The 12,536-nt window shown below is 30.5% G+C and overlaps 1 protein-coding gene across 2 annotated transcripts; it reads left to right on the forward strand.

The window, feature by feature from the left end:
- Positions 1-1,050: 1,050 nt before the first annotated feature.
- LOC8274541 (dentin sialophosphoprotein) lies at positions 1,051-9,912 on the forward strand. Of its 2 annotated transcripts, none has more exons than XM_048377869.1 (12): positions 1,051-1,637; positions 2,442-2,668; positions 3,470-3,537; positions 3,777-3,848; positions 4,031-4,374; positions 4,548-4,616; positions 4,697-4,785; positions 5,496-7,658; positions 7,793-7,870; positions 7,974-8,085; positions 9,475-9,525; positions 9,632-9,912. In XM_048377869.1, the coding sequence occupies exons 1-12, from the start codon at positions 1,269-1,271 to the stop codon at positions 9,680-9,682; spliced, it is 3,693 nt and encodes a 1,230-aa protein (XP_048233826.1). In that variant the 5' UTR covers positions 1,051-1,268; the 3' UTR covers positions 9,683-9,912. The 2 variants fall into 2 exon arrangements, with proteins under 2 accessions (XP_048233826.1, XP_048233827.1); XM_048377870.1 differs by having other exon boundaries at positions 4,070-4,374.
- Positions 9,913-12,536: the final 2,624 nt, after the last annotated feature.

A 12,536-nucleotide genomic window follows, 5' to 3' on the forward strand; every position in this document is an offset into this window, starting at 1 on the left:
AATTATATTTATTAATTTAATTTTATAATTAAAATAATAATAAAAGCCGCGATATTAAAAATATTATTTTTTCAAATTAAAATTATTATGTAATTAAAAAATTAATATATTAATGATACAATATTAAAATATAATTAATATATTATTTTTTTATAATATAATTAGTATAGTTATCCGATTAAAAGATTATTTATTAATTAATATAATATTAAAATTAATATTTTATTTTTCAAAATTAGAGTCGATTTAATTAAAAATGTAACTTATTAATCAGTAAATTAATAGAAAAAATTATAAAATTATATATAAACCTTAATTACATGTGTAAAAATAGTACACATGTCAAAATAAATATTTTATGAGTAAAAATTAAATATTCATATAAAAAAATAAATCTTAAAAATTAATATATATATATATCATACAAACTTTAAAAAATAATATATTAATAATAAATTAATTTTCTAATAGATAATAATTATTTTTTTAATTAAATAATAATTAGTTTTATAAGTAGATAATATATTAATTATATTTTAATATTATATTATTTAATAAATTGATTTTTTAAATAGATAATAATTTTAAATAGATGAAAAATATTTTTATATATTATTTAAATAATATATAATAATTTTTAATTTTAAAAATAGTAATATCATAATAAATATGATAAAAATAATTTTATATTATTATATCAATAAAATTAAAAAACTAAATATATTTAAAATAGTTAATTTTTAAGATAATATAAAGCAATATTGATCTCAAAAATTTAATAAATTATATTTATTAATTTAATTTTATAATTAAAATAATAACGACGACTGTAAATAAATAATTAATCAATATAATATTTTATAAAATTAAAATTTTTATTTAAATAAAAATATCGATTAACTAGTATCTTAATAATTAAATAAAAAATTATTGTTCCAAATAATAAAAATTTGGCATCAATAATTTTTTATATTGCAAAACTTCTATTATACAAGCTAATTATAATATTTGCTAATAATTATTTCATGACAATTGATGAAGGTTTTTTTTTTTTCTTGTTGCAACTTACCCTCTGTATCTGAAATTCCAACTTTTTTATGCCCTTTATGCATCCTTCTCCAATTCAATCCAAACCAGAAGAAAGAAAAAAAGAAGAAAAGGACAGACTCCACTCTCTCTCTCTCTCTCCACGAATACAAGATACATAATGATATAAATATATTTCTACTTATACTCAAAAATTACAATATTTACTCATAAAGATACTAATGTACGGTGGTTCCTCCAAGTTGGGCGGCGGCCGTGGCGGCGGAGGTGGCCGGGGAGGGGGGCGTCTATCTTCGTTCCCTCCGCCGCCGCCTCACCGGTCATCCACATCCAATAAAAACTCCCGCCTCTCCCTCGGAGGTGGCGGCGGTTCCAATCCTCGGAGCCGCTCAGGTGGTACCTCGAGTGCCACAGCAGCGGCAGCAGCAGTTGAAGAGACGTTTTCCCTTATTCCTGGGAAAAACCCACTTGCTTTTGCAATGATTATTAGATTAGCACCTGATTTGGTTGATGAGATCAGAAAAATTGAAGCTCAAGGCGGTTCTGCTAAAATCAAATTTGATTCTATTGGCAGTAATAATTTTGGAAATGTGAGTTTGTTTCCAGTTAAATCTTTCTTTTAATGTTTTAAAGTTTATTTAGTTATTGTATTCTGTTAAAGTTTGCGTTTTTATTTTTTATTTTTAATATTTCAGATTTTTTTGGCTTTGCAAATGAATTTTGCTGGTTTATTGTTTCAGTGGGGTGTATTTGGCAATTTAATAGAACTAACGTCGATGGAGTTATAATTATGTTGCTTAGTCTGGTAATTCTTGGCTTTTTATTAATCTGGCATTGATTTCAGTGGGAGTTTGGTCAATTATATGGATTGTTTAGTGGAAAATGAGTTGGTTAATGTATTCTGAATTGGGCGAGGCTGGCTTGCTTGCTACTCTGAAAAATCAGCTAGGTGCAACTTAGTTATGCATTTGTTTGTAGATGCATCATTTAAGGTGTGAATTTTGTCTTATTGGTGTTTTCATTTGTACTATAGGGAATAATTGATTAATTCCATGGATTGTCTTAGTGGGAACACCAGTTTCTTGATGTAACTTGAGCTGAGTGAAACTTGCTGCTCTTTAGCGTTGGCTAGGTACAGCTTAATGATGTTAGTCTATGATTTTATGTGGGGATTTTGCTATCAGTTGTTTTATTCTAGTTTTGTTGGAATCAGCATTGTCCTCTACCCCAATAGAGACTGATATTATTCAATTCCAAACAGTTTTCCAGTTGAACGGAATTCTTTGTTGAGTTTTGTGTAATTTTTCAAGGTTTATGTGGATTGAGTTTAGCAGATAGTTGCAGTTTATCATTTCTCAAGCGAATGTATCCTTAAATAGTCTATATTACATCAGGTCATTGATGCGGGAGGTAAGGAATTCAGATTTACATGGTCGAGGGAATTTGGTGACCTCTGTGACATTTATGAAGAACGTCAAAGTGGTGAAGATGGAAACGGTGTGCTTGTTGAATCTGGGTCTGCCTGGCGTAAGGTGAATGTCCAACGTGTCTTAGATGAATCTACTAAGAACCATGTAAAGAAGCTATCAGAGGAAGCTGAACGCAAAAATAAATCACGCAAGTATGTCAAATGATTTACTTAAGGAACTCATTTTGCCATTTGTGTACAAATTTCTTTGTCCAATGAACCTGGGCTTGCTTGCTGTTTTTAAGCTTTTCTCCATTATGCCTGTTAATGCATTTTAGATATATGTTTCAATGGATATGTCCACCATAATTATCTAATTCTGATGCATGTCTGCATGAATAGGTTAATTCTCATGCATTATGCATATGCATGCAGTGCGTTTACTGCAGACTGACTCTCACTACTTTTACTTGAACTGTGGATCTTGTGTATCATATCCTTTTTCTTTTCCATCCTTGGTTTTGAACTAGTATCTGTAGAATCCCTTCTTTGACCACAAAAGTATTTTATGCAATAAAACTTGCAATTTGTTGCAGCTTATGTTTCAACTTGCTATTTTCTGTAGACATTCCACAATCTGTATCATGTCTTTTCATAATAGTGTATTTTCGAGATAGTAGTGCTCCAAATTACTCCATTCCTGCCAGTTTTAGGCTTTACTAAGGTCAAACTGTGAATTCTCATTTAATTTTGTTAAATTTTGAGCGTCAGATGGATAACTCTTCTAGTTCAGTTCCAATATGAGGTTTTACTTTCAAAAATGTGGTTCTTCTCTGGTTCTCTATGTCCATTCTCCATACACTTTTAGAAGTTTTACTCAACCTTAAATAGATGATAAGACGACAGTAATTGAATTAAGGTTTCAAATCTAAGCCGTTTGAGTTATTTATTGAATTTTTTTTTTTATTTCGTGCTATTTAAATATAACTTCTATCTATTATTTCCTGGTTACAGAGCTATTGTGCTAGATCAGGGGAACCCATCAATGAAGAATCAACTAAAGCAGTTGGCACTTGCCGAGTGTAAGTTTCAATTATTTACCTTTTTTTGTGTCTACCAAGCACGTATACAACTATATTTTACTTCATGTTGTCCCAGAGAAGGTGTAATATTATAAACATTACAGGCATGTCGATTTTATAGTAAATTTAATTGGATATGGACTCATTCTTCGAATGATAACATTTTTTGATCGATTGCTGAAAACTTGGGACCTTAATCTTAAGGGTTCAGATATCTAAGATAGCTCTCTTGTTTGCAGCTACACCATGGAGGATGTCCTTTAAGCGAAAAGAGCCTCCATATAAAAAGCAGAAAGTTGAACCACCACCAGGTACATCACGGAATTACATTTAATTGAAATATGTAGTTTATCTGCATATAGTTTCTGTGGAGAAGTTTAGAGATCTAATTTGTTACAAGATGATGACTTTTTTTCTTTCTTTATTGTTGCAATTATTTTATTTCTACTATGTTATTTTATAAGTATTTACTTAATCTATCTACCAATGGCAGCCCCCAAATCTACCTTTAAATCTGCAGTTTCTTCAACAGCTAGTGGAAAGGGTAGACACTCATCGTCACCTCTGCCATCTACACCTCAGCGATCTGCCACTCCAGCATCTCCATTTGGAATGGGAAATGTTAATAAGAATAATGTGAACACAGAAGAATTCGCACTGATCCAGGTGAAAAGTAAAGAGAATGCTGCTAACTCAGAAAAAGAAATCCAGACCAAGGCTTCTAGTGCTGTACAGGAGACAACAGGGCACAAAGGGAACTTTGGGACTAAACCAATGGATTTGCGGAGCATGTTGATCACTCTACTGATTGAAAATCCTAAAGGAATGAGCTTGAAGGTATGAACGTGGGAGTAGTGAAAAGGTTTTGAAAGCTGAAATAGTTCTATCTGAAGATATGTTCCATTATTTGCCACTTCTTCGATTTGTTATGTTCTGCTTAATCTGTTTTGTTTTTTGACCAATACATTTATTTCTGTGGCTTATTCAATATTCAATCTCTTGCATCATAGGCCTTGGAGAAAGCTATTGGGGATAAATTACCGAACTCTGTTAAAAAGATAGAGCCCATTATTAAAAAAGTAAGTGGTTGAACTGCTGGCTGCTATTAGTATTAGAATAATATGTAATCTTATTTGTTTCATTTAATCTTGAGCATCAGATTGCGACTTTCCAAGCTCCAGGAAGATATTTCTTGAAACCAGGAGTGGAGTTGGAAAGCTTCAAGAAACCTTCATCTGAGAGTGGAAGGTAGCTGCCATGTTCACCTAATAAATTGGCTTTTTATATGGTTGTTTCTGTGTGAAGTTATGACCATGATCTTTTATTTTTCTCCATTTTAATTGAATCTAAGAACTAACGGTTCATCAAGAAAGCATGTAGTGAAATTAGGATATTTGGCAGAAGCACCTGCTGAAAACATTAGGCACTATAGTTCGGCTAAGAAAAGCAACTTTCTGCTAAATCTCTGAACTGCTGCTTGTTTATGTTTACACTACAGTAGGTCTCCAAGTGGTTCTTGTTTTAGTTTTCTTTTTTTGTTTAAGGCTATAGATGTCAATCATTTTGCTTTCGCCCGCTTAATGTTCTTTGACTTGGTTGTAGCATTCCTGGGAATTTGGTCCGATATTTTTCATTTGTTTTAATCTATTATAACTGCTCAGGAATTTTTTTCTTTTTTCCTTTTTTTTTTTAGGGATTAGCGACGCTTGTATTGCTCTCAAAAATTCTGTAGTAAATATCTTAGTCGGGTGCCCTACTACCATCTAAGGGCAATTAAATGACAAATCAGTATTGCCGTTCTATCAAATTGTGATTAAGTGTACCAATTGCAAAAGCTGATGACAGACAATGCAGAATCAATCAATTTATACAAAATACTTTTGTTATTTTGACTTCTTTGAAGGCCATCTATTTATGTGTAGAGCACACGGTCATGACAAGTGTTTTTATGTTTTCAGTTCTCCTGAGGACAACCATCAGCAGACACTTGTTCCTGAAGACAACCATGACAACACACCTGCTCTTGAATCAAGACCTGCTGAGAAAAGTCCTGCTGTCAGATTTGAGGAACATGCCCAAATAAAATCTAAATTTGAAGAAGAGTTGAATGCCTTAGAAAAAATTGATGTCCACGAGAAAAAAATCTCCGACAATAGTGAGGGGCAGGCAAGCTCTAGTGAAAGTGGAAGTGACAGTGATAGTGAAAGTGACAGTAGTGACAGTGGGAGTGATAGTGGAAGCCGCAGCAGGAGCAGGAGCAGAAGCAGAAGCAGAAGCAGAAGCCCGGTAGGGAGTGGAAGTGGGAGTAGCAGTGACAGTGAAAGTGATGCTTCATCCAACAGTAAAGAAGGATCTGATGAGGATGTGGATATTTTAAGTGATGATGACAAAGAACCCCAGCACAAGTTACAGGCCTCTGAACCACGTTTCACAGCATCTCCTGATCCATGGAGATCTGTGCAGAATGGGACAGATGAGAAGCAAGATGGCGATGGATCTGATGCAGTTGACATTGATGGTCCTGGATCTGCTGGACCTTATGGCGAAGGTCATGAATCTGAAGCTGTTGACATTGAGAAAGATTTGGCTAATCATGAGAAGGTAGTTGAATTAGCTGCAAATGACAGTTTGCTTCCCACCCAAGAAGTTGACATACATGTGGAAGGAGCTCAATCCATTATCACTGATCATGATGCCATCCAAGAGCGTCAAAATTTCATAGGAACTCTGTTTGATGATAATGAAAATATGGTTAGGGACAGCTTCAGGCATGAGAATTCTGACAGTTCTGAGAGGATATCCAAAAGTAAGTCCAAAAGGGTTCCTGATATGAAGCACTTTGATGAGATATCTGACACTGCTAAAAGATTGAAAGTTGACAGTGTGGCTCAACCACCCATTTCTGAGGTTAGAGATGTCCAATTACCTGAGAGCCCTTACAACAAAAATATTGAAGACACTTTTAGGGGCCCTGCTATTCAAGCGATGAACAGGGCTGATAGGGAAGGAAATGCAGATTTTGGCTCACATAAGGCATTTAATGTACAACCTAGTTCAGATTTTCAGCAACCTGACCGAAGGTCTTCTGATAAAATTGCACGCTCAAAAGCTTCTGATTCAACCGGGAGATCTAAACATACTGAGAGATCAGGGCATGGTCGTAAATTTTCTTCAAAGGATTCTCATTTGCATGAAGATTTTCCTATCCAAAGAGAAAAGGCTTCTAGAGACACTCTAAATGAAGGTAATTCTTCGAAGGACAAAAAGGTGCCAAGAAACTCCAAGGGAGGTGGAGCTGGAGGCAGACATTCAACTTCCTTTGATTCTGACTATAGGAAACTGGGTGAGACGTATGGGAACTTCAAGGATGCTGCACAACCTTCACCTAAGGATGGCAACAGAGTTGATGTAGAAAAATACCCAGCTGTCAGTGGAAGAAGCCTCCAAAGAGAGCTTTCAGAGCTGGAGTTAGGAGAATTTCGCGAGCCATTGCTTGAGGATAAACCAGTTAAGAAACAATTTGACAGGAAGGGCCCTTTTAAACAGTCAGAGAGCAAACCAAGCACTTCAGATAACTGTAATTCAGATTTTAATAAGGCAAAACCTGCTGGAAAGGCAACATTAGACTCAGGAAAGCCTTCTCCTTCCAATCTAGGTACTGGGTTTAAGAGAACCCCTGATCATCATACTGAAGATGTAACAAGATCTCACCTTAAGGTTGCACAATCTCATCTACAACATCTTTCAAGGCTAGATAATGCTGAAGTTGGATCTCACTTCAGCAAGTTGGCAGATACGAATAGTAGATTAAGACAGAATGAAGCTGGGGCAAAACTAGGAAACAGTATAGAAGGCTATGGAGAAAACCATAAAAGAGGCCCTAGCAATGCACAACCACTGCATGAGTCTAAACGTGGATTGCTTTCCAACTCGATTAAGGAAAGTAAAACGCAAACATCTAATAGAATTCCTGACTTGGTAGATGGACAAAAGGAAACAGTTGTGACTGAAGCCAATAATGCTCGAAAGAGGAGAGAATCTTTGTCCGAGGAAGATGGCTCTTTTTCGAAGTATGTAAAGGACACACCCGAGCTCAAAGGACCAATTAAGGATTTTTCTCAGTAAGTTTTCCAATTTATCTTTACATTAAAGGATGCTTTTGTCTTCTCTAGATAGCGTATTGTGTATTTGATGTTTTAGTAATCTAATCTCATATTTCTACATGGAGTTTAAATCATGTGTTTTATGTTTTCAGGTACAAAGAATATGTGCAGGAATACCGCGATAAGTATGATAGTTACTGTGCCTTGAACAAGATCCTAGAAACCTACAGGTACTGTGAGGGTATCTTTCACTCATGTTGGTAAATCTTTACATGGGTTTGTGCTATGAGGGTAGTTGAGTGATTATATTAATATTATCTCTGTTATACATAGGAATGATTTCCATAGACTGGGAAAGGACCTTGAATTTGCAAAAGGCAGGGATATGGACAAATATCATAAGATCTTGGTGCAGTTGCAGGAATCTTATCTTCAGTGTGGACCGGTATGCATTGTGATCTCTTTGGTACTTTAAATCTTAGCTTAAATAATATAACCTGCTGGCGTGTGTTACCACGAGCATGCTAGTTTTGCCATGTGCTTTATGGATGAGAAAAGATATCACTGAACCTGATGATGAAGCTTACTTTGGAATGATTGTATGGTTTATAGGCAGAATACGTAGGGCATAGCTTTCAATAATGTTTTCCAGCATTAAGGCAAGATAAAGCTGTGGGGTTGGATGATCCCACTCGGATAATGCTGTTGAAACATATGTATTACTAGGTGTTGGAGTGAGTTTTGTGTAAATGATTGTTTCTTCACATTCAACTGAATCAACTCCAAACAATGTTGATCTCTTAGGTGTCCACTCATTTAACTTTGGATTATCTTACATGTTACATTTTTTAATTTATATTTTATTCCTACTGTAAAAATTGTGTAAACAATCAAATGTTACTATGAGGAGCTTTGTGTTTGATTCCTTGCTTTCTAAAAAGTGATTTTGAATGACATTATTTGTTATGGAGCAAACATTATAAATAAAAAGAATACTTGTCAAATGTTGCATTTTTAGTTTTTCCCGTTTTCTTATAACCAAATTTTTATTCCTTTTTTTTTTTTTTTTTAATAAAATTAGCCAACAAGTTAACCGAACTGATAGCTGATTAATTTGCACAGGCTACTATGTACGAGTCTATCAAGCTGGCATTGTCTTGTGCATGTGCAATTTCAGATTTTCTACTCTTTTAGTTCACTGCTGGCCTGGTTTTTGAGGTCATATTTTTTGGCCATGTTTGTTGATTGGGAAATGAAAATTACTGATTATGGTAAAAGTATTGAAGAAGAAATTAAATTAGGAGTAATCTTTAGATTTCCATTTTGACTCAGCTGCTCGATTAGATGGTTGGGAATCAGAAAGCATTTTGCATGAGCTGTTTCTTATTATAATGAAGATGGTCACATGTCTGTACGTCTAAAGTATTTGTTTGTTGTTTTAAGTAGTGAAATAACTGAGTGGAAAAAGTTTGGAGGCTAAGATCTTGAGTATCACAATGAGCAAGTTTCAAATGAATGTATTATGTAATCAACAAGAGTAAACCTAGAGATAATTTGCGGTTATGATGAAAATGAGATTACTAGGCTATGATTTCCCTGTCCCAAAAATTGACTTTGAGACTCTATGTAGCAAGGTATTAGTGACTGCTCCATTAGGTCAACTAGTAAGCAACTTCTAGTGAGATGATTGAACAATATTAAGCTGCTAGACTGTCTCTGTCTCGTTTGTTTAGGGTTATTGGTGAAATTTTTTTCCAGTAGGTGCTTGCAGTTTAATATGTATATTTATTCTGCTACTGAATGTGCTACTCTTATTGTAAATGATGACTTGCAGAGGCACAAACGGTTCAAAAAGATATTTGTTGTGCTGCATGAAGAACTAAAGGTGATTTCATTGAAATGCAGCCAAGCTTAATATATATATATATATATCTCTCTCTCTCTCTGTTAAGTTTTCTGTGTCTAATTCTGCATATTTTCTGTTATTGCAGAACCTAAAGCAAAGAATTAAAGAATATGCAGTCACTTGTACAAAAGACTGAAGCATGCTCATTACAGACCAATCAATCTTTCCTCTGCAAACCTAATCTGTGCAGACCCCTCAGCAATGTATAGGCTGATATAACAAAACAAAATTTCTTTTAGTGAAATATATAGTTTGTGTAAATCTTGTATATAAGATTTCCATGTGTGGGTTATGCATTTCCTTGACAAAATAATTTTTGCTGCATTAAATCAAATTCTTCATAGGAGAAGAAAGCTTTAACCCTTACTTTTCGACTCTTTCCTATTTTCTCGGCTAAAATCATCTATTGCAGACTTCCGATGTCCCTTCCTGCATTTTCTCTGCAAAGAAAATAAATAAATAAAAATTGCTAACTAAATAAGTTTGTGGCGAATTTACAATTGATGGATAAATTCGGCAATAAAAAATAACAAGTGTTTGAATTTCATATCAAACTAGATAATTGACCATCCTATGGCAGGTTTAATTTTAATATTAATAAAAATTATAAAATTACTAAAATTCAAATTGAATAATACCAATACCATAAAAATTTAGTGAAAATATTGAGAAAAAGTAATTGACTATATAACTAACTAATAATAAACTTTTATATATATGTTGAGGCTTTTGTTGGATATATAAATATATTATATTTAAAAAAAATTAAATACTTATTAATTTTGATGACGATAAATTCATCCATTAAAATAATTTTATTTTCTCTTTTTACAAGATTTAATGATTTTCTATATAGTCTGAACTTTTTAATTTTTTTTCTATATTCATAACATCTATATGAAATTAAACAAATAGGATTATTTCATAAAATTAAATACTAAATATTTTAATTACATAGTCAAATTAAATTAAATTACAATGTTATAACTTCATTTAATATTAGATTATTTCATCTATTTTTTAATATATATTTTTTGATTTAGTATTATATATATTTTAAGTATACAATTTAGTAATATTTTTCTATCTTATGTTATTTTTTTAATTTACTAAATCATAAAAAATCTAACCTAAAAATTCATTTTTAATTAATTAAAATTTTTGCTTGAAATTGAACTATATCAAAATAATCTCGTTAGAATATATTTAAAATAAAATGTAATGAGGGATGAAAGATATAAATAAATATAGATATTATAATTAAAAAATTAGTTCTTTAATTGACAAGATAATTATTCAACTACGAGAACAAAAAATCTTAACAAATCTAATCAAAAATTAAAATTATAAAGGAGAACTCGGAAAAATGACTATTAAATACTTAAAATTTATTATTAAAATATTGTATATTGTAATACAATATTTGAAAAAAAAATTATTTAAAGTGAAATTTATAAATTAAGAATCCAAAAGAATATAGGAATATGAAATAATTAAATATCCTAATTAAAATATTGAAAGTTGTAACATAATATCCTTTAAAATAGTAGAAAAATATGTTAGAATAGATTAATTCTCTAAAAGTTAAAAGGAAATCATGTGACATGCCATGTAGGATAGAGAAAAATAATATTAAAATATTACTCTTATATATATATATATTAAATTGCATAAAGAAATCTAATTTAAAAATTATTTTTAATAAGTATATTAAAAATACTTTATTTATTATTATAAAAATAATTCTATTAACAAAATCCTTTTACTTATTGTTTCAATGAAAATAAATATTGTTAAGATAATTTCAATGAAAATATATATAAATATATAATGAAAAGAGAGACAAATAGTATAAATTAGTATAAATATGACGAGTAACAAAATAATTTTCTAATTAATAAAATAATTATTACATTATGAAATAAAAATTTTAAAAAAATTAACCAAAATTTAAATTATAAAAAAATTTAAGAAAAATGATTATAAAATAATTAAAATTTATAATTAAATTGTTTTATGTTGCAATACAAATCTTGAAAATATTATCTAAATGTAAGTTATGAAAAATAATTAAAAAAAGTGGAGAAAAATAAAATAATAATATAACATAATTAAAGTGTTAAAGTTATAATATAATATTTTATTATAAAATAATAATAAAACTATTAATTATGTAAAAATTAAAAAAATAGCTTAGAATTCATATAATATATTATGTGGCAGTTATAAAAAGGAATTAAAAAATGTGGAGGAAAGTGAAGTAATTATATATCACAATTAAAATGTTAACGTTGTAAAATAATATTTTATAAAAAATATTAAAAAAATATTAAAATAATTAATTCTTTAAAAATTAAAAAATAGCTCATGATTCATATAACATTACCATATATAATGGACAAAAATTTTAAAATATTGCTATATATATATATATATATATATATATATATAGATTCTATGGTTCATAATTTATCATGTGAGATGGGCCTTGATTTATAAAAAAGTTTGAATAGCTCAACTATTTATTTTATTAGAGCAATGAATTAATGATTTTTATTTAGTCCACAATTTTGGACTCTAATAAATAGAAAAATGATTTATCTATGACTTAAGTTTTAGTCTAATTTATAATTTTTTTTCAAAACAATTAAAAGTTCTTTTGCATCAATGAATCAATTAAGAATTTTTTCTAACACTAATATCTTTTTTAAATTTATAAATAGAAATTATTATTTTCTTTTCAACATGAAAGCACTAATCAGAAATAAATTGATTTAATTTTTTATTTATATCATAAGAAATTCACAAATTACTTTATTTATTCAGTTTTAATACAAAACGTTTTTTTTTTTTTTAGAAAACTAAAATGGGAATCTTAACATTGATAAATTTGGTTATTATTTATTCAAATAACATAAGAAAAATACTATAATTTTTCCAGAAAAGATAAAAATTCCTTGTAGAATTGCCAATTCCTTTCACCTGTCTTT

The sequence above is a fragment of the Ricinus communis genome, chromosome 8, assembly GCF_019578655.1.
Source record: "Ricinus communis isolate WT05 ecotype wild-type chromosome 8, ASM1957865v1, whole genome shotgun sequence".
NCBI lineage: Eukaryota > Viridiplantae > Streptophyta > Magnoliopsida > Malpighiales > Euphorbiaceae > Ricinus > Ricinus communis.